The 27,826-nt window shown below is 40.8% G+C and overlaps 1 protein-coding gene across 2 annotated transcripts; it reads right to left on the minus strand.

Annotated features, from left to right (window-relative positions):
- Window positions 1-587: 587 nt before the first annotated feature.
- On the minus strand, window positions 588-11,139 carry LOC142249296 (P-selectin-like). 2 transcript variants are annotated; one of them, XM_075320927.1, is made up of 17 exons: window positions 11,075-11,139; window positions 10,749-10,823; window positions 10,086-10,484; window positions 9,485-9,592; window positions 9,185-9,370; window positions 8,270-8,455; window positions 7,323-7,508; window positions 6,604-6,792; window positions 6,165-6,350; window positions 5,892-6,068; window positions 5,586-5,762; window positions 5,318-5,494; window positions 4,692-4,871; window positions 4,492-4,605; window positions 4,334-4,355; window positions 4,174-4,243; window positions 588-2,705 (listed from the first exon to the last, which is right to left on the minus strand). In XM_075320927.1, exons 2-16 carry the CDS (start codon window positions 10,783-10,785, stop codon window positions 4,180-4,182), a joined length of 2,388 nt encoding a protein of 795 aa, XP_075177042.1. In that variant the 5' UTR covers window positions 10,786-10,823; window positions 11,075-11,139; the 3' UTR covers window positions 588-2,705; window positions 4,174-4,179. The 2 variants fall into 2 exon arrangements, with proteins under 2 accessions (XP_075177042.1, XP_075177041.1); XM_075320926.1 differs by having other exon boundaries at window positions 4,174-4,246.
- Between the last annotated feature and the right edge of the window lie 16,687 nt (window positions 11,140-27,826).

The raw sequence follows: 27,826 nt of genomic DNA on the forward strand, positions 1-27,826 counted from the left end.
GACACGTCTTTTCTCCGGTGCGTGTCACACGGAACACATCCTTGTGGTCCGTTTGCATTACGTGTGACACGTTTGCGTTCCGTGTGACACCCGTGATGCCGGAGAGAAAACGGACATGTTGCCATGAGAAAAACACGGACACCCGTAAGTACGGAACGGACACACACGTTCTGTACGAAAATACTTCTGTGTGTCCAAAACCATAGGAATACATAGGTCTACGTGTGTACACGTCAATGATACGTGAGAAAACTGCCACACACGTACCGGAGGAGTGTACGTGTGAAGGAGGCCTAATACATACACCTTTGAAATCCACTTGTAATATATTGTGGAATACTGTCCCTTTCTATCTGTGGATATTGATATTTCCGCATCATTCTGCCTATTTGATTATTTCTCAGTAAATGTCTAATTGGGGCACCTTACACAGAGCGTTTTAGAAACTGTGCGCCCATTTAGAATAAGTGTGTACTGCTGTGTACCCCCTCGAAAAGAAACAATACTTGTACAATGAAGAACAACATTTATTATAAATATATTGGTGATACATGATATTATATTACATAATAAAACAATAATCCCAAAATATTAAATTAAATTATATAAATACCTTTAAATATTATTAAATGTTACACCATATGACAGATTAAAGATAAGCTCAGCCAATGCTGTACAGTCATTTACAAATCACATGTAATACTTAAAGGGTTTGTCCAATACTTTTATATTGATGGGCTACACTTATACCGGCGTCACACGGTATGATCTATCGTGCGATTGCATGAGCGATCGCACCCGCCCCCGTCGTTTGTGCGTCACGGCCAATTTGTTGCCCGTGTCGCACAAAGTCGTTAACCCCTGTCACACGCACTTACCTTCCGGACGACATCGCTGTGGGCGGCGAACATCCTCTTCCTGAAGTGGGAGGGACATTCGGCGTCACAGTGACGTCACACAGCGGCCGGCTAATAGAAGCGGAGGAGCGGAGATGAGCGGGATGTAAACATCCCACCCACCTCCTTCCTTCAGCATTGCCGGCGGGATGCAGGTAAGCTATGTTCATCGTTCCCGGGGTGTCACAGGTAGCGATGTGTGCTGCCCCGGGAACGATGAACAACCGGCGCACAGAAGAAGAAACGACTTTTTGAAACTGAGCGACGTGTCAACGAGCAACGATAAGGTGAGTATTTTTGCTTGTTCAAGGTCGCTCATAGCTGTCACACGCTATGATATATCAAACGATGCCGGATATGCGTCACTTACGACATGACCACGCCAACATATCGCCTGATATATCGTACCCTGTGACGCTGGCATTAGAGTATGTCATCAATATCAGACTAGTGGGGTGTACCCCTTGGCAGCCCCACTGATCAGACATTAGTGGTTCTGGTGGTAGCCAGATGAGATAAGTCGCAGAGTGTAAAAGTACAGCTCCATCAATCGTACGAGGACGAAATACAAAACATATTTTAATGGCAATATTGTTACTTATTACCAATATTTACCGACACATTTAAATTAAATTTTTTATCCTATCTTTCATACTGTCCATAACATTTCCACAATTACCATAGTAGCCATATAGCAGCACCTATATGATTGTGTAGGTATCGGCTACATTTTTTTTTCTTACTACTCTTGAATAGCTGAAGAGGTTTTATAAAAAATGTTTGTGACAAGTCAGCACTACATTATAAAGAGTGAAACGAGCGTGGGTCCGTCAGCTGGTCCTGCCATGCTGGCATAATCACTAAGGGTCTGATTTATTATTGCGTTTGTGCTTGTTCTTCACCAAGTTTTTGGTGTTTTTTGTTTGTGCCATATTCATCTTTTATTTACGCCTTTTTTTAAAGTCACTTTTTCATGTCTTCGCCTGTTATTTTGTTTGTTTCATTGTCTTTTGAGGGAGTTTAGAGTTTCCAGATATTTTGACTGATTCATTATTTGAAAGTTTTCGAAAAGTCTAATTTTTTTGATGCAAATGTGCTCCAGTCCAACAATGTAATGCTTTTATGTATGCCTAAAACTTTGGCCAAATTCTGAGACATTTTAGCGGAATGTGACTTTTCACACTGGAAAACATCAGCAAATACAACAAAACAAGGAAAAGTGACTTATAAAAAATGGAAAATGTGTTGACCGACATGCCATAAAAATATTATTTTGGGGTCAAAACCATTAATGTAATTGTGACGATATTTGTATACACTAAACAACACTACCATAAAAACTATATAAAAAAAATAATTTATCCCATTGGGATGACAATCTATTCAGACTGTTATAAACAGATACACATTTTATACTGCATTACTGATAACTCAAAATGTCCCCAGTATAAAAGGCTGAATATTAATTTCTCATGTATCCTACTCACAAATACTTATTTAGTATACTCATAGGATACTGAATTACATGATGTATATGAGAAGGGGAAACTCAATGTGCTGGATAACACATGGCTCATTAGTGAGGAGATACGTTCATATCCTGCTGATGTCAAGAAAAATAAAACGGGGTATATAGAAACACAGCCATAATAAATGATTAGTACCACAGTGGCTTAAAGTCCCCATACCCCGGATTCCTCAGTTCAGAGATAAAATCTCTATAATTCAGTTGTAGCTTGTATTTTCGTATGTGAACAGATGGATGCCTTGCTTTACATATACCATTTTCAAGTACAAAAACGTAGAAAACTGCAAAAAGAAAAAAAATGCACACAATTAATTATTCAGTCTTCACTGTCGTTACTATAGTCATTTATCATGTATCATGCCTGATTCTGATTAAAAATGCCATATAGTAAAAAATAGTTAAACAATACATTAAAAGAAGCTCTCTGTCTAATGACAGTTTCCATTCAGAATCCCCATTTCTTTTTGGAGATCATAATTTAAGTAGCTCTCTCAGCAGATTTCAACAATATAACCTGCATATACTTTTTCCTTGAGTCATTTCTCTTTATTACACATCACTAAATTTATGGCTATAAATGGTTTGCTTTCTTTGACTGTGTGGATTGGATGGGTTGTTACCAACATCTGGTGAGACATTCATATCATTAGAACCTTTAGAAATATATTTACTTAGAACCTTGGTGACATATTCAATACTTATTTCACCCACTGTACATAATAAAATAGATCTCTTAGATCTGAAGAAGCTGGTGTACTTACTGCATTTTCAAAGTGGGTAAATCAGCCTCATTGGGTCTAAGAAATATATTTCATAATGTTTGCAGTCAGAATTGTGAAATCTGTTGACAGATCCACCTCAGTAGGGTCTTTTTCAAACCTCCTTTCTGGGGTTTGTAAGTTGTGTGGATAGAATATAAAGTATCCAAATGCTGAGCTTGCTCATGTGCTATAGTGTGTAAAGCCTGCTTTACATGTTACGATTCTGCAGACGATATCGTATGCGATCGTAACCGCCCCCATCGTATGTGCAGCACGTTCAATTTTGTTGATTGTGCCGCACAAACGATTAACCCCCGTCACATGTACTTACCCGTCCATACGTCCTCGATGTGGGCGGCGAACGTCCACTTCCTGGAGTGGGAGGGACGTTTGGCGTCACAGCGATGTCACGCGGCAGCCGGCCAATAGAAGCGGAGGGGCGGAGATGAGCGGGACGTAAACATCCCGCCCACCTCCTTCCTTCCGCATTGCTGGCCGGGAGCCGCGGGATGCAGGTAAGATCTGTTTATTGTTCCCGGGGTGTCACACACTGCGATGTGTGCTACCCCGGGTACGATGAACAATCTGACATTCAATTCATGAGGAATGAACGACGTGCATGCGATGAATGTTTTACCGTTCAATCTCAATCGCACGTAGCTGTTACACACTACAATGTACCTTACGATGCCGGGTGTGCGTCACTTACGACGTGACCCCGCCGATGACCCCGCCGACACATCGTAAGATATATTGTAGTGTGTAAAGCGGGCTTTACTCATAGTACTGCATAAAACCTTTGCCATTGGCATATAGTTTTCAGTGATAGTCAATAGCAGATGCTGTTCCTGTGCATACGTTATCTGTATCTAGGGGAATATACACATTCTGCATTGTCATGAACATTGTATAAATTTATATAACAGAGAATTCTTGAGTAGCAGAATATTCTGAGAATTGGATAATACTGCCATTTTCAGTCACTTACCTCTTATTACACAATGCCCCCACTATCTTCAGTATTCTGGTAAATACCCGCTGATTCAAGGTGTTGGCAACTGCTGTAAAGAAGAGCAGGAGGATTATAAATGAGCCGCCAGGTTACATCAATAATTACACTAAGTGTATTAGACAGAATATTAACTTACTTTGTTGGACTAAATTTCTTTGCTGTAAAAAAAAAATATATGCAATTAGTATATGGAGTGTGTTGAATTCACTCATTCTATATGTATAGTACACAGCTATATGTCTGATTTAAGCAGCTTCATGAATACAACGAGACAAAGTTGAGTTCATCATGTACCTGTTTTCCGCATGCGCTTTATGAGCCAGATGATGAGAGAAGCCGTTGACAACACAGAAGCCCCGGATGCAACGATTCCAACTGTGAGGTTTGTGGCTGAGCTCTGCGGCACAGCTATAGTGGAGAGACAAACATAAAAGTTTAGAGTTTGATATGTAGAATACAGATAATACAAGCTGTAGGATGCTAATAAAAATTACCTTCACAAGTTGGGACTTCTGTATTCCAGATTCCTGTGCTCTCACACTCCAGAGTGTCTTCTCCAATTAGTAGGAGGCCATATTCACAAGTAAATGTGCACACGGTACCAAATGCACTATTTACTTGACTACAATTCATTTTTCCCATTGTTGGAGCAACAAGAGCATTGCATTGAACAGCTACAAAAATAAGAAACATGATTTTTACCTACCAAATATATAGATTTTCCTAATATCTAAAAACAAATGAGGAAAGGGAGCTACTCCTCATATATGGCTTGTTTTTATAAGAATAATCATTTTTTATGGAGGATATTTACTGTTCTAGTAACTTTGTTTTTTTTTTTTATATTGTCTTACAAAGGTGTTTCCTCTAGCAGGCCCCTCATCGGACTGGTGATTATGCCACTACCAGTTACCTTTGGCTATACATTTTCCCTTGGCGAGATTAACATTGAATATGGCCATTCATAATGCGTGGAAAGACCAAAGAGAGATCTGCATTTTGTTAGCAGAGTTTGGCGCTGACTCAACATGGGGGAACCTGAGTGGGGGAGCCCAGGATCTTTACGCCCAGAGTATATGCATTCTGGTAATTGGGTAAAAATGCCGATACCAATATTTACCTTCACATCTGGGAACAGATGAAGTCCAGGCTCCTGATGTCTGGCAGCTGAGTACTGAAGATCCAATTAACCTGAAGCCTTTTGAACAGCTAAACGAACATTGCGTCTTGTAGTTTGTAGCATATGAACAGACCATGAGACCATCATCAGGATCGGTCAGAGTGGGACAATGAATAGCTGGAAAACAAAGGATAAAGTATCCATTTATAAACATGAAATATTTTCTGATTATATTAATACCCCGAGATAGAACATGTTCACTATTTACCTTCACATGTGGGTTCAGATGAAGACCATGCTCCAGAGGACTGGCAAGTAAGTACTGGTGATCCCACCAACTGGAAGCCTTCCAAACAGCTAAAGGAACATTCTGACTTGTAGTTGGTTTTATCTTGACAGTTCATATGACCTTTCTTTGGGGAAGTCAAAGAAGGGCATTGAACAGCTGCAAATAAAGATAGGATATTGAGAAATATTACTCTTTGAGTTGTGAATTACTTTTGGTTGAGTAAGTGTTGCAATCTTCACTGTCTAAAAGGTTCTCATAAAGTAAAAAGAAGTTTTTTCAGTTTACCTTTACATAAAGGAACTGCAGATGTCCACTGTCCAGAAGGCAAGCATCGAAGCTCAGATGATCCAGTCATTTCATGGCCTTCAGAGCAGGAAAATGCACACGTGGAGTTGTAGGTGGATCCGCCATTACATTCCATTAGACCATCCACGGGGGCGACCAGTGAGGAACACTGTATGGCTGTTTAGAGAATACCTGGTTTAGGATTTGCTTTTTGCTAGGTTATAGAGTTTGTTTCCAGACATGAAAAAAAATCAGATACTATGTTTTACTTACGTTCACAAATTGGAATTTCTCCAGTCCATTGGTTGCTAGCAGTACATAGTACATAGGACGGTCCTGTAAGTGTGTACTCCTCTGGACATTCAAAACTACAAATGGATTTCTCTGGCATTTTTTCTCCAGAACTTGTGCAGCTCATGGCCCCATTTTGTGGTATCTCTGGACGCTGGCACTGAACAGCTATACACAAATAAAACATGACTCAAAATGCAATCTAGATTATATAGAGCTTGCATACTTATCATTGAACAAATGAACACTCTATTTTTTGTCCTATGAGATAGACAAATACTAAATACAGCAGCCTAGAAAATGCCATATATCCTATATAGCAAGCCAGTTCAGTGGTGCCTGAAATGTATTGTGTGGCCACTTAGTAAAAGTCTAGGTACAATGTGTGCCATTGCTCTCTGAAACAGACAGAAATTATTACCTTTACATCTTGGGGGTTTTTCAGTCCACTGAGCAGTAGCTAAGCATCGTACGGATGGAGACCCCACAATAGTAAATCCCTCATCACAGCTGAAATTACAGGTAGAATTATATGGTAACACCTCCTGATCGCTGACGCAGCTCATTGATCCATTATTCTCCGGCTCCACTGGGCGCTTACACTTTATAGCTGCAAGACAAGAACAGAGAGTGAAAAGAGTTATAAACTTACTGACCATTTACAGTAGAGGAACATGGAATAATAAATATGCAAATATTCAGTGATTGCATTATTCTGAGCAATAGAAGGGTTACTAAACCAGAATGGGACTTTTATTCTAGGCTGTAACTTTAATTGTTGGCTCCTCACGTTCTACCCTCACCAAAAAGTGTGGAATGCATATGAATTTCACATATTGCAGAAAGGATATCGGGATCGGCTGTGAGTATCTACGTTATTATACTTTACGACGAGAATGTGAAATGGGAAATATGTTGTTACATTACACAGGATACGCCGTATGTGCTACTGCCACACTGGCTGTCCATTGTCAGGTCTACTGGCTTGTACATTTGAGATTTATCAGCAATTAATCACAGCCATTATGTGATATCTATGTCTTGTTGAGTCAGTATTATCTGGATACAAGGGCTTTATTTAGTTCCTCGATTATAGAGTAATAGAAATAATGACACCTAAGGTTATGAAATCCATAGTACCTTCACATGTTGGGGATTCTGCAGACCACTGACCGGGGGTCACACAATGAATTGATGGATTTCCCACCAAATTAAAGCCTTCATTGCAGATGAAGCTACATGTAGAATTATACGGTAGCATTTCTCTGTTGTTTGGGCAGTCCACTGCTCCATTTTCCGGTGCTGATGGATGGTCACACTGAATAGCTAAAAGAAAGAAAATCCAAATTATAATCTCCAATTGCCTAAACTGACACACAATCCAATCGTGATGAAACTAATCTCAGATATTTTCTTAGGTCTTGTGAACACGGTGCATATATTTATGCAGATTTGGTGCAGATTTTTGCCCAAATCTCCATGTCTCCTTTCACGCCAGCTATGCCGTTAAAATGAATGAGAATTCTGAAGTTCTGTCTGTTGCTTATTTTTTTACTTGCAGATTTGGTGCAGAAAATAATCTGCAACATGTCAATTGTTGGTGCATTGTTTTCCTGACTTTTTAGCCCTTACAGCCATTAACTTCATTAAAAAAATGCATGGCACAAAAATGCATCAAAAATGCATCAAATGCATGCATTTTTGGTGCATTTTTCTGCCATAAGGTGCAGATTTCATGCAGAAAATGTCTGCACCAAATCAGCAACGGGTGCACATAGCCTTAGGATACAACCAATTTTCAGTATCCTAATCTGTCATGGTTACCCTACAATTCGACCATTTATTTCCAATAATACAGTTGTCTTTCAGATGTCTTTAAGATACGGTTTATCATTATGGTTATTGGGATACTGATTCTTTAGCATGGCAGAGCCAGTTTTCTGGCAGATGAAACAGATTTCAATCAGATCAATTTGCCATTTTCAGACATGAATGTTTGTCTGATTGGACAGACGTTTGGTAGATATCTATACGGGTAAAGGTACTGGGTACATACTTAGAAAGTAGTGAGGATCCAGCATTATTACCTTCACATTTTGGAGGGTTCTGTGACCACTGGCCAGGAGTTGTGCAAAGTACTGACGAAGATCCAACCATGGTGAACCCTTCGTTACAGCTGAAATGACATGTGGACTTTTCTAGAAGGATTTCTCCATCAGTGGAACAGTCCATAACTCCATTCTCTAACATATTTGGATGATTGCATTGAATAACTGTTAAGCAAGCAGAAATATTACATGTTAGATAATCTACAATTTATAAGACTGACTTTACAACTCTAAATTTCCAGTATGAAAAATGGAGTGTAGAGTAAATAGGCAAATATCTTCTACAATAGCTAGTCCTTTATCATGCTGGCATTGCTCATAGATTATTGTAATATGTAGACTGAGGATGTCTCACATCTGTGTATAAATATGGCTGAAATCTGATAAAAAAAAATCCGATTGCACGCTCACTGAGGTTGATCAATGAGAAAGTGCTGATCTGCGATTTTTTTTCCTCAGCCTGTCAAAAAATCACCGCATGCTGTATATCAACTCGTAAAACGACTGAGGTTCACCAATTCAAGTCAATGGGTGCTAGAAAAAAATGAACATCACACGAACAATCCGTATGCCATCCAATTTTTAGGGGTACATTACCATTCTGTAAAATAGAACACTGTAAAGGGTTCTGTAAATGAGCAATAATTGCTGAAAAAAATACGTCACACGGATGGCATATGGGTGCTAGGCGAGAATAAAAGTGCACACTCGTATAGCACTAACATGTCATGCGGAATACCTAATGGATTTCACTCGTCCACCTTTTCTGGATGAAGACTGAAGAGATTTATTATAGACAGATGTGAGCAAACCCTTATGGCAATTGTTTTATGTAAATTATTAATGGATGAACAACCACAAAAAAGAATGGACAATGTTTTATCATGTACGCACCTTCACATCGTGGCACCTGGAACCCCCAGCCTCCAGTTCCATTGCATTGGAGATTTTGAGAGCCAACTAAAAGGTGTCCATCAGAACATGTGAAATTACAGCTCGACTGGTAGGTAAAATTCCCATACATGTGAGAGCACACAACCCATCCATTATTAATGCTTTCTATCTCTGGACAAGTAACAACTGGAAAAAAAAACACAAAGGGTATATTCAGACTTACAACTTTAACATCATCTAGTGATTAAAAATTATATGATAATAAGTGATTGATAAAAACATGAAAATGTCTTCAATTACCATGCTCACAGTCTTTTCCAAAAAATCCATCATAGCAATTGCAGGTGTAGTTATTAATTGTTTCTACACATTCCCCATGATTGCTGCATGAAGAGGAGTTACAAGAAGCTGCAGAAAAAAGGAAAGCATTGCAATTAGCAAAAACAAAATGTATGGTCAAAATAGAGGCAGCGCATCAAGCCGCCTATTCTGATGACTTTTCTCCCGCTACAGTTAGCTTTAGGGTATGGTTCCACTTGTGTATGACTCATGCGAGTCTCACATCGGTATCACCCGGCACGGCCTGACACTCTCCGGACAGGAGCGCCTCAGCTGCATAGAAATACATGCAGCTGACCCGTCCTGTCGGAGAGTGTGCGGCCGTGTCGAGTGATACCGATGTGAGACTCGCACAAGTCATGTGCAAGTGGAACCATACCTTTATAAAGGTTAACTGAAATAACCAAAATTCCAGAAAATAGTGGTTTGAAAGGCTCCTGTCATCTTTCTGTTCTCACCATCACACTTCCTATTGCCACCCTGATGTCTCATACAAATTAGTATAAGTGGACATCTACAGTACTATAGCAATCTTGTATTATCTTCTGGCATTACTTCATACCTGTGTAGCATAAAGCTGCTTTCTTCTTACTGCAGGGCTCATCATTCCATTTTCCTGAATCGAAAGCCCTTTGCACATACATCTCAACACAGTCCTCATTTTTATTCTCACTCTTGTTGTTGGGTTCATTCGTAGCCCAGTTTTCGGCTTCCTTTGTGAGTACCTTTTTGGTGCCAACCCAGGTCCACTCTCTGGTGTTAGTGTTTTTTCGAATGCCAATCCAATAATATGCTGGGTTAAATGGTAAATTCTCATCCAGATACTTATTCTCTTCTTTGTTTTGGATTGCTACCATATCAGTGTAATGTTTTCTACAATATTTTTGGGCATCGTCATATTTCATGTTGTAGGATGAAGAGTGATACGTCCAACCATGTGTGAAATACATCAATGGAAACCCTGCAATACAGAACGGGGCATCAGTGGATCACATACACTGATCTGTCTCTATATATAATTAATTTCTATCATTTAGTGATCTGGATAAAATTAACTTGTAGAAGTATTAAAGTCTAAACATTAAATTTTTTCATTAATAGTTTAAGCAGAAATAAATATTTTACTATTCTTTACGACATTTCAGGTTGCAATATAAAGTTTTGCAAACACTGAGAAAATAACACAGAATATCATGTGGATAATATCGTAATATCGGTAACTTACCACAGCTAAGCAGGAAAAGATGGATGAGATATTCCATTCCGCTCAGTGACGTCAATGACAAGTAATATGGCGTATCTGGAAACAGAATATACATTTTCCATAAATTACTAATTCTTTTTATAGAGCATTATTGAGGACAACTACTACTTTTTGGCAATATTCTGTATCCAAATTTAATATTAGCAGGATGTATAATGCAGTATACAATTACATATAAAAACAGCTTTAACCATCGTTATGAAGAAGAGAGATTCATTAAACTAAAACAAATAATTTTGTGTTGTATTGTAGGAGAAAATGTAATATTAACAAGCTTCTATACTCACCGAGGTAAGCCTGTTGCTTTCAGTGGCCTGCACTATTGGAGTGACAGCTTATCCTGGAGATTTCCTGTGGAGTGTACTTTCACCACTGGACTCGTGCCGCTTTTAAACAACTGGGAAGAAAAACTCCAAATGACGTACTTCATTTGCACAAAATAGAAGGATGTAACGCATCATAGAAATTCCTGGCTGAGAAATTTCCCTGAACCACTGCCTAGGCTAAAATAGCTTGGTAATTAGTCTTTTACAGTGCACTTTGTGAGTGGGTGACAATTCTACAACATCAAATGTTACATTAAAAGTCTGTATCTTTTTTTATTCATGTAATATTTTGTATAGTCATCCTGATATTATTTATATCCAGTATACACAAACATTATACACTGAACTTGAAGAAAAAGAAAGGATCCAGCATCCAAGTTCCAACTGAATTAAAAAAAAGATAAAAGGGTTCTTTCATAATAATAAAATCCAAGTTACATGGCAGGGTAGAAGAAACGGTAACCATTTTTTCTACCCTGCCATGTAACTTGGATTTTATTATTATGGAAGAACCCTTTTATCTTTGTTGAATAAAGAAAAAAGAATTAATTCAATTGGAACTTGGATGCTGGATCCTTTCTTTTTCCTCAAGTTCAGGGATTGCCTGCAGCCCGGTCTGGCTGTTTCCTGATCCCTGCACCGTTCCTTTTAATAGTTCTCCAGGTGGGTGAGCTGGTAATTTTTCCTTTTATTGTACAAATATTATACACACTATACAATAACCACATATACACACTACGTGCACATACATACACTATGAAAAACACACTATACACACATTCTATACAAACACTATGCACATACATACATTACATATACACTGCATGCACATATACACAACACAATATACACACACACACTATACGAACAGTACGGACATACATACATTACACATACACATATACACACACACTATAAAAAACACACTATACACACACACACATTATGAAAAACACACTATACATGCCCACACCACACACACACACACTATACACACACTATATGCACATACACTATGAAAAACACACTATACACACACACATTACACAAACACTATACGCTATGAAAAACACTATACATATACACACACTATGAAAAACACTATACACACACACTACACACACACACTATACTTTATGTAAAACACACTATACAGACACACACGCACACTATACACATACACTACATGCACATACACTATGAAAAACACTATACACACACACACACACTACACTCACACTATACACTATGTAAAACACACTATACACACACATATTATACAAACACACTACGCCCATACATACACTGCCCAATATATAGAGAAAAGAAAGTGCCATACAAGGAGGATCACCATAAAATTATTTTATTTTACAAAATTGATACCTTTCTTGTGTCAGTTTTGTAAAATAAAATAATAATTTTATGGTGATCCTCCTTTTATGGCACTTTCTTTTCTCTATATATTGGACTAGTTTCTATTGTGTCAGGAGAGATCTCTCTGAGTGAAGTGGTGCCCTCCATATTTGTTCATACATACACTGCCATAACTTAATATTGTATGGGTCCCTCTTGTGTCAACAAAGGTTACTCAAACCTGTTGAGGATAGAAATTACAAGATCTCTGAAGGAGTCTTGTGGAGTAACACATTACTGTAGATCCTTTATGTCTTGGGGAATTTGGAGGACAAATCAATTTGTGTTATATTGGCTCTTCTATGGGATCAAGTCAGATGGTTCAACCTTTGCTTCTCATACAAAAACAAGATGGGACTGATCATATATGTATGTTCCATAATTCATGCATTTTATTAACCCATATCGAAGAGAAAAAGTATTAACACTTAAAAACATAAACAGTTAGATCTAGAAATATTTGTACTTTGACCGAATCTTTGTGATTTGTGTTCTCTCTGCATATCACTATTTTTTATTTAAAATGAAACAACTGAGATGCAATTGAAGTGTAGACTTTCCATTTTAATTAAAGAGGTTGAACAAAAATATTATGTGAAATGTTTAGGAATTGCAACCATTTTTCTATATTTTTTATCATAAATAAAATGTTCACTTTTAGCTGTAGATAATCTTCTCCAGGCAATGACTGCCTGAAGTCTGGAAGCCATGGACGTCACCAAATAATGGGTTTCCTCCTTTGTGGTGCTTGGTATGCCTTTACTGCAACTGACTTCAGTTATTGCTTGTTTATGGGTCTGTGTATGTTAAGTTTTGTCTTAACCATGTGAAATTAGGTCAATGGGGCTGAGATCTGTTGGTTGAATCGGCCATTGCAGAATATTCCACTTCTTTACCTTAAAAAAAACCTCCTGAGTTGCTTCTGCACTATGTTTTGCGAAATTGTCCATCTGTACTGTGAATTCCGTCGAATCAACCTTGCTGAACTTGGTTAAATCTGAGCACAAAGTATCACCTTGTACACGTAAGAATTCAACCGGCTGCTTCTGTCTCAGTCATCTCATTAATAAACAGTAACGACCAAGAACCATTGGAACCAATACATGCCTAGCCATCACACTGCCTACACCATGTTTTAGGCCTCTTTCACACATCCATGTCTTTGGTACATGCGGTGTTCATTTTCACACGTACTTGGGAAATTATCACATCCATACTAATTAAAATCAATGAGGATCTTCTTCACCCCTTCATGTTTTCACAGAGACCGTTTGTCTGTGTGAACCAACTGGAGACATGTACATCTTTTTCCAGACAACGTAAATGAAATATGTAGCACCCACGGGGCAAGGGGTTAACTTTACTCATGATGTCGGGTCTGGGATGTCACGGGTGGCCCTGCCCGGCTCCATGGCCCCGAGGTGTACAATAAAAAGGATGAAGATGATGGAATGGTAGTTTGTCTCATGACGCCACCTGTAGTACGCGGCCAGGACTTAGCCGCCACTGTGGGTGATGTTATCCGGTGCTGGTGATGTCGCAGCCAGGATGGTTGTGCTCCCCACAGGTGGAGCGGGCCCCGGGGAGGATGATAAGGGACTGTAATGGCCGTTGGCGCCAAAGCATGGGACAACAGCAATAAGAAGCTGAGTCCCCTGCTGCGGTTCCAGGTCTTTTTACTCACAGTTCAAGTGCAGCCTCAGGGTACCAGTCTCTGCCATGATGGGCCCCAGCCAATCCGGATTCTTCGGAGGTCAGAACCAGTCCGGTAGTCTGTGAGCCCTTCCTTCTTGCGCTTAAAGATGTATCCCTGTGGCCTGAAGCTACTTGGAGAGCCTGGTTTTTGTTGTTTGAGCTCCTGTCCCATGTGCAGGTGATGCGGGTCTGTGGTGGGGTCCGACTATTGATCCTGACCAAGGACCCTATGTGCCACTGTGCTCCAAGAACTGGTGGCAGCCAGAGGGATGTACAATCCTCCTGTGCTGCAGATTTTGGTGATCCAACGTGAAGTCTGTTCCACCCTAGGGCTCTGCACTATGCACTGCGCCGGTCTCGAGGGAGCAATGAAGCTCTCCCCTCGGCGACCGTATTGTCTTCTATGTCCCACAGGAGATACCGAAAAACCTCGTCCGCTCCCTTCCTCTCCTGCTGGAGACTCCCCTTCTGTTGTGTCAGCTCCTCACTCCCCCTGGTGACCGCTCCTCCCCCGGTTTCCTGTCACTAGTGGGTGGCAGCCCCCAAGTTTAGTGACTACCTTAAGACTCGACCCTAGCCCGGTCCCCAATGGGGAGGGCAACCTGTTTGTATGTATGAGTTTGTGTGTTGTGAAACCAGTACCAACCTCCTCCGGATCCATGATGAAATGGGGTAATGGTATATGGGGTTGATGTCAGAAGTGAATCGATAGCTGGCTTCAAGCTCTGGTGTTAGTAATGGATAGGTATCTACTAGATACTCACATTACTAACCCTGTAGATGTACACAAAAAAAACCAAAACATTTTTACAAACACTCCCTGACACTAGCCCTCATTAACCAATTTATTAAAAAATAATAAAAAAGCCATGAAGATCCTACATAGTCCACAAGCGTGCCTAACATAAAAAAGAGAGGTTAAGAAATAAATATAGGACACAGTCCCTCATTCACCAATTTATTTCCAAAAGGACTCAAATGCAGCTCCAACGTAGGCCACATGGAGGTGCTACGACGTTCCCTGACTCAGTCGCTCAGCATAAAGAGCCTCGTTCAGAGAATAAAGCCCCATAAGCTGTACCAGCAGCCACTCCCGAGTCTCACACTGTGCTCCGTGAGAGCCAGACAGTTTGCCAAGTGGTGATGACATAGTCTTACTGGAGTTCACAGCAGACGAGTTAGACAGAGGGTAATGCGAGAGTCGGTGGCAGTGATGGGCAGTGACATCATAGGGTTACCACAGTTCATTGCAGCTGGCTTTCAATCTATCTTCTATGTGACTTGGCAACTGTGAACTGTAGTAACAGGCTCTCGGGGAGCACAGCGTGAGACCCGGTAGTGGCTGCGGTTACAAACTATGGGGCTTCGTTCTCTGAACAAGGCTCCATATGCTGGGCGACTAAGTCAGGGAACGTCATCAAACTTCCATGTGGACTACGTCGGAGCTGTGTGGGATTTCTTTTGGTATAAATTGGTGAATGGTGGACCTGTGTCTTGTCTTTTTTTCTTTAATTCACTCTTTTTATATCTTTCAGGTTTGCTTTTGAGGACTACTTTGGATTTGTTTGATTACGTTGGATTTTCAAGGTTTCATTTCTTTTTATTATTTTAAGAAATTGCTGAATGATGGCTAGACTTTTTTTTATATACACTACAGTTCAAAAATTTGGAGTCACCCAGACAATTTTGTTTTTTCTATGAAAAATCATACTTTTATTTATCAAATGAGTTGCATAATGAATAGAAAATATAGTCCAGACATTGACAAGGTTATAAATAAAGGTTTTTACTTGAAATAACAATTTTCTCCTTGAGTTGAGATCTGGTGACTGGGCTGGCCACTCCATTACAGATAGAATACCAGCTCCCTGCTTCCTCCTTAAATAGTTCATGCATAATTTGGAGGTGTGCTTTGGGTCAGTCCTGTTTTAGGATGAAATTGGCTCCAATCAGGCGCTGTCCACAGGGTATGGCATGCTGTTGCTAAAAGGGCGTGATAGCCTTCCTTATTCAAAATCCTTTTTACCTTGTACAAATTTCCCACTTTACTAGCAGCAAAGCAACCCCAGACCATCACTTTACATCCACCATGTTTGACAGGTGGCGACAGGCACTCTTCCAGCATCTTTTTAGTTGTTCTGCGTCTCACAAATGTTCTTCTGTGTGATCCAAATACCTTAATCCTTGATTCGTCTGTCCATAACACTTTTTTCCAATCTTCCTCTGTCCAATGTCTGTGTTTTTTTGCCCATATTAATCTTTTCCTTTTATTAGCCAGTCTCAGATATGGCTTTCTCTTTGCCACTCTGCCCTGAAGGCCAGCATCCAGGAGTCGCCTCTTCACTGTAGACGTTGACACTGGCATTTTGTGGGTAGTATTTAATGAAGCTGCCAGTTGAGGACCTGTGAGGCGTCGATTTCTCAAACTAAAAACTGTAATGTATTTGTCTTGTTGCTCAGTTGTGCAGCGGGGCCTACCACTTCTCTTTCTACTCTGGTTACAGCCTGTTTGTGCTCTCCTCTGAAGGGAGTTGTACACACCATTGTAGGAAATCTTTTGTTTCTTGGCAATTTGTGGCATGGAATATCCTCCATTTCTAAGAACAAAAATGGACTGTCAAGTTTCACATGAATGTTCTCTTTTTCTGGCCAATTTTGAGAGTTTAATGGAACCAACAAATGTAATGCTCCAGATTCTCAACTAGCTCAAAGAAAGGTCAGTTTTATAGCTTCTCTAATTAGAAAAACTGTTTTCAGCTGTGCTAACATACTTGCACAAGGGCTTTCAAGGGTTTCTAAACATCCATTAGCCTTCTAACACAGTTAGCAAATGCAATGTACCATTAGAACACTGGAGTGGTGGTTGTTGGAAATGGGCCTCTATACACCTATGTAGATATTGCATTAAAAACCAGACATTTGAAGCTAGAATAGTCATTTACCACACTAAGAATGTATAGTGTATATTTCTGTTTAATTTAATGTTAGCATCATTGAAAAAAAAATGTGCTTTCCTTTCAAAAATAAGGAAATATCTAAGTGACCCTAAACCTTTGAACTGTAGTGTATTGGTGAACGAGGACTAGAGTCAGGGGGTGTTTTTAAAATAAAATAATTTTGTGTGTGTTTTTTTCTTTACATCTACATGATGTCTGATAGACAACTCTCCATTACTTGATTAGTCTTGAGAGTTCATTGTACCCTGCACAGATTCAAGACACCCTATGCAAGATGCAGCAAATCAGCCTCAGAACATAACAGACCCTCCTCCATGTTTCACAGTAGGGACAGTATTCTTTTTTTATATACTTCATTTTTCTGTCTGTGAAAATAGAGCTGATGTTCATTGCCAAAAAGTTCCATTCTTATTTCATCTGTCCATAGGACATTCTCCTAGAAGCTCTGTGGCTTGTCAACATGTAGTTTGGCAAATTCCAGTCTAGCTTTTTTATTATTTTTTTCAACAATGGTGTCCTCCTTGGCCGTATCCCATGAAGTCCACTTTGGCTCAAACAATGACAGATCTGCGATCTGACACTGATGTTCCTTGCACTTGAAGTTCACCATTAATCTCTTTAAATGTTTTTCTGGGCTCTTTTGTTACCATTTATATTTTCAGTCTCTTTGATTTTTTCATCAATGTTCCTCCTATGGCCATGTCCATGGAGGTTGGCTACAGTACCATGGATCTTTAATTTCTGAATAATATGTGCAACTGTAGTCCCAGGCAGAGGCATATCTAGGGGGGGGGCTGGCGGGGCATCTGCCTCGCGCGCAACTGTCAGGGGGGCGCTGACAGGCTGCCTGATGCAGCGGCTCTGAGAGTCTTCCCCGCGGCTGTGTTTTCCACCCTCTGTAGTGGGAGCCGCTGTTTTCTGAGTCCAGCAGTCAAGCTAACAGCCGGAGTCAGAGAAAGTGTGGCGTGCGGCTCCTGTGATCATCTGCATGGCCGGTGGCAGCTTTGTGTGACCTGTGCAGTGGCACAGAGAGTCGGCCGGCAGACAGCACTGGGGGGAGAACTCCCCACCCCCTGCAAAATTTCCTAGCAGATTGCAGTTGGAAGCAGTGAGATGGGGAGGGCACTTTTGGAGGCTGCATAGTACCATGTGCTCAGCCTCTCACCCTCCCGTCCTGTGCACTCAGGCCTGTGTGCACCGCAGAGGAGACAGAAGACCAGAAAGATGGCAGCCCTGATTGGCCACACATTAAACACTCAGTGCCTGGCTGCTTTCTCCTGTAACCCATGAGCTGAGCCGCTGCATCAGTCTGACATGAGGAGGGAGAGTCAGTCAGGAACGTCTGCTGCACCTGATCTTACAGGGGCAATTAAGCAGCAGGAACTTATATCTGAGCTAAGTGTGTTTATATCTAATATATGCCATCATATATCTAATGTATTAGTGATTTTAATGTTCAATGTACATGTGCCGTATGTGTCTAGTGTGTGAGTGCTGTATACGGTGCGTGTGTGTGTCGTATACGGGGTGTGTGTGCTGTATACGGGGTGTGTGTGTGCTGTATACGGGGCGTGTGTGTGCTGTATACGGGGCATGTGTGTGCTGTATTCGGGGCGTGTGTGTGCTGTATTCGGGGCGTGTGTGTGCTGTATACGGGGCATGTGTGTGCTGTATACGGGGCGTGTGTGTGATGTATACGGGGCATGTAATCTGTATACTGGGTGTGTGTGTTCTGTATACAGGGTGTGTGCTGTATACGGGGTGTGTGAATGCTGTATACCAGGTGTAAGTGCTGTGTACAGCATGTGAGTGCTGTATATGGCGTGTGTGAGTTCTGTATACAGGGTGTGACTGCTGTGTATGTGGTGTGAGTGCTGTTTACAGTATGTCCAATGCATGTGTAAAGTATATGGCCAATGTGTGTCATGTGCAGTATACAATATCATCAGTGTGTTAAGACTGTGTGCAGTATACACCCATTGTGTGAGTACAATGTGCGGTTTACAACCAGTGTGTTCGGGCTGTGTGTTGTATACTGCAAGTGTCAAAAACAAAAAAAAATACTCCGGCACACTAAAATAGAAATTGTGAAAGAGTCCAATATGGTGCTTCAAAAGCACCATAGCACCAAAGTTGAGCCAGCTTTATTCTACTAAATTTTACTGCCAGTGTGTCAGAGCTGTGTGCGGTATATGGCCAGTGTGTCATGGCTGCGTGCGGTATACGATCAGTGTGTCAGAGATGTGTGCGGAATACAATCAGTGTGTCATGGCTGTGTGCGGTATACGATCAGTGTGTCATGGCTGTGTGCAATATACAGTCAGTGTAATCATGGCTGTGTGCGGTATCTGGCTAGTGTGTCATGGCTGTGTGCGGTATCTGGCCAGTGTGTACTGGCTGTGTGCGGTATACGGTCAGTGTGTCAGAGCTGTGTGCGGTATACAGTCAGTGTGTCAGAGCTGTGTGTGGTATACGATCAGTGTGTCATGGCTGTGTGCGGTATATGGCCAGTGTGTAATGGCTGTGTGCGGCATACGGTCATTGTATCATGGCTATGTGTGGTATACGGCCAGTGTGTCATGGCTGTGTGCGGTATACAATCAGTGTGTCATGGCTTTATGCGGTATATGGCCAGTGTGTCTAATCGGCCAGGGTTCAGCACCTGGCACCCTCGCCAACTGTTTTAAAGAGAACCTGTCACGTCCAATATACACCCAGGACCACGAGCAGTTCTGGGTTCATATTGCTAATCCCTGCCTATCAGTCCCTGTATACACTAGCATAGATAGAGATCTATAGAAAAAGTATTACTAAATATCTTTTATCATATGCTAATGAGCGAGGGGACTAGTCCCAAGGGTGTTACTTCCCTGGCTATTCGGCACCATTAGCATGTTAGTACGCCCCTGTGGACATGCTAATGAATGTGCAGCGTCAGAGGATGATCTCACTCACCTCTCCGTCGCCATCACTACCCGACACTGGATTTTGGCTCAGTGCACATGACCCTGGAGTTTTTCATGCGCTCTACTTCAGTTTGAAGCCAGGACGCGTACACCTGGCTTCATAGTGCGCATGACTGAAACTGCGGGGTCATACACACTGAGCTAACATCCAGTGTCGGGCGGTGGTGGCGGCATCTCATATGATAAAACATCTTTATAAATACTTTTTTTATAGATCTCTATATCTATGCTAGTGTATACAGGGACGGTTAGGGATTAGCAATATACACCCAGAACTGCTTGTGGTTCTCTCTGCATATTGCACCTGACAGGTTCACTTTAAATATCGACGACAGCAGCAGACGGCTAGAGTGTGCAATTCCAGATCTGCTCTGTCTTCTGATAGTGTCCGCAGCTGGTTCCTGCACATCGGCTCCCATGTTAATCAATGAGGCGGATGTGCAGTACCTGGCATACTTGTGCTCACGTAACTGTCCACGCTTGCCACTGGCATGGGAGAATCCTAAAAGTGTGCAGAGCATGAGATGTGAGAATACAGAAAGCTGCAATCACCTAGAGTGACTGCAGACTTTCATCATAAAAAATAAAAATTAAGCAGTGTAGCTCAATCCTAACAGCGTATAATATACTCTGTCAGGATTCAGCTCCGCTCGCTGTTTCCTGCCGTCATCACATGGTCGCTCCTCTCAAATGCAAGTCTCATATTTAGTCATGTGACATTTAGATTCTTTTTCTACTTCTGTTTTTCAGTGAAGATTGAGAGAGTTAGGGTATGTGGCCGCAATCAGGACTTGCTACGTTCAGAACGTCAGAACGCAGCGAGTCCTGACCGGCGGGGCTGCTTGTCTCCTCCGCAGGAGACTGCAGCTGCTTGTGCCCACGATCAGGGTTCCGTGCGCTGCAGTCTCTTGCTTGTGTTCTCTCTACGGAGGACGCATGCGAATCCGCAGCAAACAATTGACATGCTGCGGTCTGGAAAGATGCTCCGCAGGTCAGTGTTTGCTGCGGAAAAAACAAGCACAATGGGTACGAGGTTTCTAGAAATCCATCCAGTGCTCTTGTACTGTACAACACAGTGTTTTGACGCAGCTAATGTATCCAAAACACTGCAAACACTGATCGTGGGCACGGAGCCTTATGAAGAGCAGATGGTCGTCAAATGACTAAGTGTGCAAATCATATATGAATTACCAGTCACATGATGACTACGCAAACTGCGGAGGGGGGGCACCTGACAGGATTCTTGCCCCGGGTGCCAAAAGCCTAGATACATCTCTGGTCCCAGGAACATCAAACTGCTTGGGTATGGTCTTATAACCTTTACCTTTAACATGCTTGTCTATAGTTTTCTTTCTAATCTCCTGAGACAACTCTTTCCTTTGCTTCCTCTGGTCCATGTTGGGTGTGGTACACACCATCTCACCAAACAGCACAGTGAGTATATGTAGCCCTATATAGAGGTCAACTGACTGATTACAAGATTGTAGACACCTGTGATGCTAATTAGTGAACACACCTTGATTTAATATGTCCCTTTTGTCAAATTATTTTCAGGGCTACCATCATTTCTGTGCAGGCCTGTTTCATGAGTTTTATTTTCTAAAAATTCAGGTCAGTTTATGCAGTGTAAAAAAGAAGCACAGTGGGCAGATGATTTTTATAAATCCTATCCACATATCTGGAACTGTAAGACGCTACGTTTTTGATGCAGCGAAAATATGCAGTGTGAAAAACTCACCAATAGCTCATAGTGGGAACGTAGAATGAACAGTCATTGCACTGATTTTTTTTTTCTTTGGAGACTTTCTACAATTATTGTTTTTGCATGATATCTTTGGAGAAGCTTAATATAAAATTAGTGTTGCGACAACGGCATTCCTGATTTGGGATATTCTTTCATCCATTCCCCCATTATCATCTAGCAGGTGAGCTGCAAATCATAAAAAGATTGTCTGGTAGGGACATCTCATGTGATTTATATCAATGACTTTGTATAAAAATTCTACTTAAGCAAACTGTGGAACCTGGAAAAAAAAATGGCTGAATACGTATTGAGAAAATGTAAAAATTTGATTTTTTATGTTTTATTTTTTTTTAATAGAAATAGGAGAAGAAACTTAGTATAGCATAGGAAGACAATAGAAGGAATTTGGTTAGAAATAGCAGACAATAAAAGAAATGTTTTATGCCACAAATTAGGCTAATTTGGAAAGATCAATTTGCTGTCACAATTGCGATTTTATTACAGTGACTCTTGGAAAAGTCAAATATTTTTTTTTTCCAGTGAAAAACGTTTAACTTTTCCCCTAACATAAAACAAACAGCTTTTCGGGAAACGAGCCATAGAAAAACGATTAACACTTCCCAGAAGGAAGGAAGCCTAACAACTATGATCACTATTTTCTCTCCTTTTGGCAGACCTGATGTCGGCAGCTTCAAACTCATTTAGAAAATTGGGTGTTTACTTATCAGGGCCATTTTCTTTGGCTTGTGCTTTAGTTCCTTTACTAAAACTGTTGCATTTATGTTTGGATTGCAAGTAAAATTTTGTTTTCCAAATCACAAATTTCCTAAAAATGTTATTAGTTATCCTTTCTTACTCATATTTTATTTATAGATGAAAGAAAAATCATTGGAAAAAGGCCATTAAGTACTGTAAACTGACCCTAATCATTACAGAAAAATTACATTTCTTTTATTTATGAGTAAAACTCCCTTTAAGCTGCCTCCCCTGGGCAGGGTGTCCTTTAGCTCTCACCTTAATATAGTGTCTCCACTAGAAGCCTGCTCGGAGCTCTATGAGAATGCAGGAGGGTCTTTCTCTTCTGCCACGGTTGACTTGGGAGGACCCCTGTCCATGCTCTGTACACACTCCCAACACATGAGGTTCAAACAGTTAAGTTTATTTACAAGGGGATAAAAGGTGCCAATTGCAGGGGGAATACCAAGGAACAGCAAACAAGTAACGTTATACAATATTCTATACAAGTACAAGAAATGGGTTGCAATAAACCTGAATGTTAGGGAGGATATTTCCCCTTTAAATTACAGCAAGAACACTAGTAACAAATCACCATTAACCCACAATGGCTGCAGCCAAGCAAATAATACAGTCCCAAGTTGGGGCCCCAGTTGCCATGACTGTTGGAGGGCTTGAAGTAACCATTGGTGCACTTAACATAATTAAAACAACATCCCCTCCACGGCTGGTCCTATCATACAGTATCATAGTTACGTAGGTTGAAAAAAGACCTAGGTCCACCTTCCTTCACCAATTCTCCATTTTGTCACTAAGTCACTTAAAACCAACAATGTTTTGTGTACTGAGGAAATCATCCAGCCCTTTTTTGAAAGCTGTTATAGTATCTGCCATTACTACCTCTTGTGGTAGGGCATTCCACAGTCTGACTGCTCTAACTGTAAAGACCCTTTCCTAGTTAACTGCCGGAATCGCTTTTCTTCCACTCACAGCGAGTTCCCCCTGGTCCTTATTATTGTTTTTGGAAGGAATAAGTCATGTGCCAGTCCTTTATATTGACCACACATGTATTTATACATATAAATGAGATCTCGTCTGAGACGTCTTTTTTGAAAGCTAAACAAATCCAACTTTTCCAACCTCTCATCATATGGGAGGCCTTCCATTCCTTGCAATAATCTAGTTACCCGCCTTTGAACTGACTCTAACTTCTTAATATCTAATATATAAAGCTGAATGTGTGTGTGTGTGTGTGTGTGTGTCTGTGTGTGTGTGTGTGTCTGTGTGTCTGTATGTCTGGGATTAGCATCTCCACCGTTGCAGCTCAAGCCACAAAATTTTGCACACTCACACATATGGACCCCGAGAGCATCATAAGCTATGTTGTGAGGCAACATTTTAACTCCACGCGTTCCAATTTACCAATCAATTTTGCCCCTATCTACATAATGGGGAAAAAGTGAAACAAAAAGTGTTGGAGGCAAATTGACAGCTGCCAGATGTGAACAAGGGGGACTTAAAGAATGAGAGTGATGGCGCCAAAGAGTATATACCGTACAGTTGCTAACGTGGGGCCCTGACATGGGATACTCACCGGACTCGGGGATATGAACACACACATAAAATGTGCCACACACTACCACGTGCTTGAACACATATACCACCCTCAGCACACATTTCACCACACATACACCAACCTCGCCACATAATTGCCCTAAAACACACACAAGTCTGGTATTATCGTTCAAAAATAAAAATCTGATTAATAAGCAGCCAAACTACAAGAACAACAAATGTACCATATAGTAAATACGGCAGCTGTCAGTCACATGACCTGTCTATTATGTTTATGTGTGAGCTAATATATACTGTCAGGGGGAGAGCTTTCTGTTGCCTGGGGATTTATCAGGCTGCCAATAGCAACCAATCATAGCTCAGCTTCTATTTTGATACAGTTAATTAATCTGAGCTCTGATTGGTTAATACTCGTAGCCAACAAAGGAGATTCTCAGTATAACAAAGCTTGTGTGAGGTAATAGGATGTCAGTTAGGGTGTGTTGGTGGAAAGGTTGATGTCAGTCACATTACCTCTATGTGAGAGGATATAGAAACTGTCATTACAGACTATTTTTACCACAACAATGCCTCATAAGAAAAGGAATTCTTTGGCATGAATGTCAGCTGATGCAAAAAGAAAAGCTGCATTACAGGCCAATGAAAAATGTGAAGACCGAGAAACAAGGCTGACACACATGAGAACAGCAGCTGCTTCCTCAAGAGTCAATGAACTTTCTGAGGAGAGGGATGCGAGGCTTGCAGACATGAAAACAAGAACTGCTTCATCAAGGGCCAATGAACTTTCTGAGGAGAGGGAAGCGAGGCCTGCAGACAAGAAAACAAGAACTGCTTCCTCAAGAGACAATGAACTTTCTGAGGAGAGGAAAGTGAGGCTTGCAGACATGAAAACAAAAGCTGCTTCCTCAAGAGCCAATGAATTTTCTGAGGAGAGGGAAGCGATGCTTGCAGATATGAAAACAAGAGCTGCTTCCTCAAGGGCCAATGAACTTTCTGAGGAGAAGGAAGCGAGGCTTGCAGACATGAAAACAAGAACTGCTTCCTCAAGAGCCAATGAACTTTCTGAGGAGAGGGATGTGAGGCTTGCAGATAAGAGAAGAAGAGCTGCTTCCTCAAGGGCAAATGAACTTTGAGGAGAGGGAAGCGAGGCTTGCAGATAAGAGAAGAAGAGCTGCATCCTCAAGGGCCAATGAGTCATCTCAGCAGAGAGAAGGCCGACTTGCCACTAAGAGAATTGCTATTTCTTTCACCAGGGCACAGAAAATGGTTGGAGATTTGAAACATGCTGCCTTTTGTTACCAGTCAGACATAAACTATCAGGATCATCCTAAAGTTCAGATAGGAAAAATTATGTGGTCTGCATGTACTGCAGTGTCCTGAAATGGGAAGATGAACCGCCAGGTTTATGCTGTGCAAATGGCAAGAGAAAACTTCCACCTCTCCTGTCACCACCAGATCCCCTAAAGTCTCTGATGACAATTACAATTACAATATAAAAGCATTTCTTGGACAACATTAGAAAGTACAACTCCTGCTTCCAAATGACATCATTTGGTGAAACAAAAGAAATATTTACAACAGAATTTATGCCGACATTTAAAGTTCAAGAACAGGTTTACCACTCAATTGGGTCACTGCTTCCATTACAAAGAGAAGAACCTCAATTTCTTCAACTCTTCTTCATGGGAAATGCAGAAGCAGAGGCTCAGCGGAGATGCTCTTTAATTCCTAACACTCGCCTTGATAGTGTCACTATTTTGCAGCAGTTCCTTCACTCCAACAATCCATATGTTCAACTTTTCAAGACTGCACTTGAATGCATGCCAAATGACGATTACAAGGTTGTCATTCGAGCTGACAAAACACCACGAGGTGAACATCAGCGACGTTTCAGTGCTCCCACATTTGATGAGGTAGCCATCTTCATTGTAGGTAATGATTTTCAAAGCCATGACATTGTGCTTCAGAAAAGGAACAAAAGTTTGCAACAAGGAGCATAAACTCACAGGTACTATGATGCTCTGCAATATCCAGTCATCTTTTGGCAGGGACAGGATGGCTATCACTTTGCAATACCTCAGACAGATCCTACAACAGGCAACCCTTCAGGAAAAATAGTGTCTGCCATGGACTTCTATGCATATAGGATCATGACAAGATTTGCAGAGGAAAATCACATCTTGAAATGCATGTATTCAAAGATTGAGAGTGAACGTCTTTTATATATCTGACTAAATCAAAAGAAACTCAGGGCAGAGTAATATATTCAAGTTAGAGATGCTGTTGCAAATGATGCTGATCCAAAAGAGTTGGGGAAATGGTTATTCTTCCATCAACTGTCACTGGAAGCCCACTACACATGCATGAATACACACAGGATGCAATGACTTATGTGAGAAAGTATGGCAATCCAGATCTTTTCATCACATTTACTTGCAATCCTGCCTGGGAGGAAATTGGAGGGCACCTGTTGCCAGGCCAAAAACAAGGCTCAGAGACAGTCTTTGAAAGTAGTTGGAATCGATTTATAATCTCCATGCTTTTCTCATGCTCATCTTTATGTGGCCTGTTCAAGAGTTGGAACAGCTAAATATCTGTTCATCTTTGCACCTGAAGGAAGAACTAAGAATATCATTTATCAAAAGGCTCTCAAATAAGGAGTAGAAGATTACTTCACATTACTTGGTCAATTTAGTTAAATCTGTGTGGAATATCTGTGGTGTTGAAATATATGTTGTGAAATGATTCTATTACCTTACTTTTTTCCTTTTAATAATTACATTTCTATCTATTTGTTTTGTGGTTTTTATGTGCAGAATACATTTTTGTTAATACATTATATTTTGTTAACAGCAGTTATTAACCCGGGCGAAGCCGGGTAGTACAGCTAGTGCTTTATAAAATGTGGAGGCCAAAACTGGATCCTATATTCTAGATGTGGCCTTGCAAGTGATTTATAGAGGGGTAAAAATACGTTGGGATCTCAGGATCTAATCTCTCTTTTTATAAACCCTAAAACCTTCTTTGCTTTTGCAGCTGCTGCTTGACATTGAGTGCTGCTCAGCTTTTTTGTCCTAGCACAGATCCCTGCGGTACCCCACTGCTGACTATAGCCCAATTAAAAAATGTACTATATATGACTACTCTTTGTTTCCTATCTTTTAGCCAATTCCTTACCCATCTATTTATAGTTCTCCCTAGTCCCTGCTTCTGGAGCTTCATTACAAGACTGTTATGTGGCACAGTATCAAATGCCTTTGCAAAGTCCAAATAAATCAACTGCATTACCAATATCTACATTTGCACTTACCTCCTCATAGAAACCCAACATTTTGTTAGACACAACTTATCTTTCATGAATCCATACTGGTTATCAGTTATTATATTTTTCTCTCTAATATTTCGCTGCATGTCATCTCTTAAAATGCCCTAAAAAATCTTGTGCACCACTGATGCTAGACTTATCGGATGGTAGTTGGCTGGATCCACCCTCTTACCTTTCTTAAATATCAACCATTCTCCAATCTTGAGGTACCAACCCTGTTACAATAGAGTCTAAGAAGATAAGATACAGCGGTCTTTCAATTACTGCAAACCGTACTTTTTCTTGTGTTAAATTAGTTATGTC

The sequence above is a fragment of the Anomaloglossus baeobatrachus genome, chromosome 8 (genome assembly GCF_048569485.1).
Source record: "Anomaloglossus baeobatrachus isolate aAnoBae1 chromosome 8, aAnoBae1.hap1, whole genome shotgun sequence".
Lineage (NCBI taxonomy): Eukaryota > Metazoa > Chordata > Amphibia > Anura > Aromobatidae > Anomaloglossus > Anomaloglossus baeobatrachus.

Bases quoted from the DNA above. Each gene is read 5' to 3' on its own strand.
- LOC142249296 (XM_075320926.1), bottom strand. From the start codon at position 10,785: ATGGAATATCTCATCCATCTTTTCCTGCTTAGCTGTG. The intron at 4,872-5,317 runs GTAAATATTGGT...TTATTTTTGTAG, and splicing joins ATCTGTTCCCAGATGTGAAG to CTGTTCAATGCAATGCTCTT. The intron at 4,606-4,691 runs GTAATTTTTATT...TCTCCACTATAG, and splicing joins AGAAGTCCCAACTTGTGAAG to CTGTGCCGCAGAGCTCAGCC.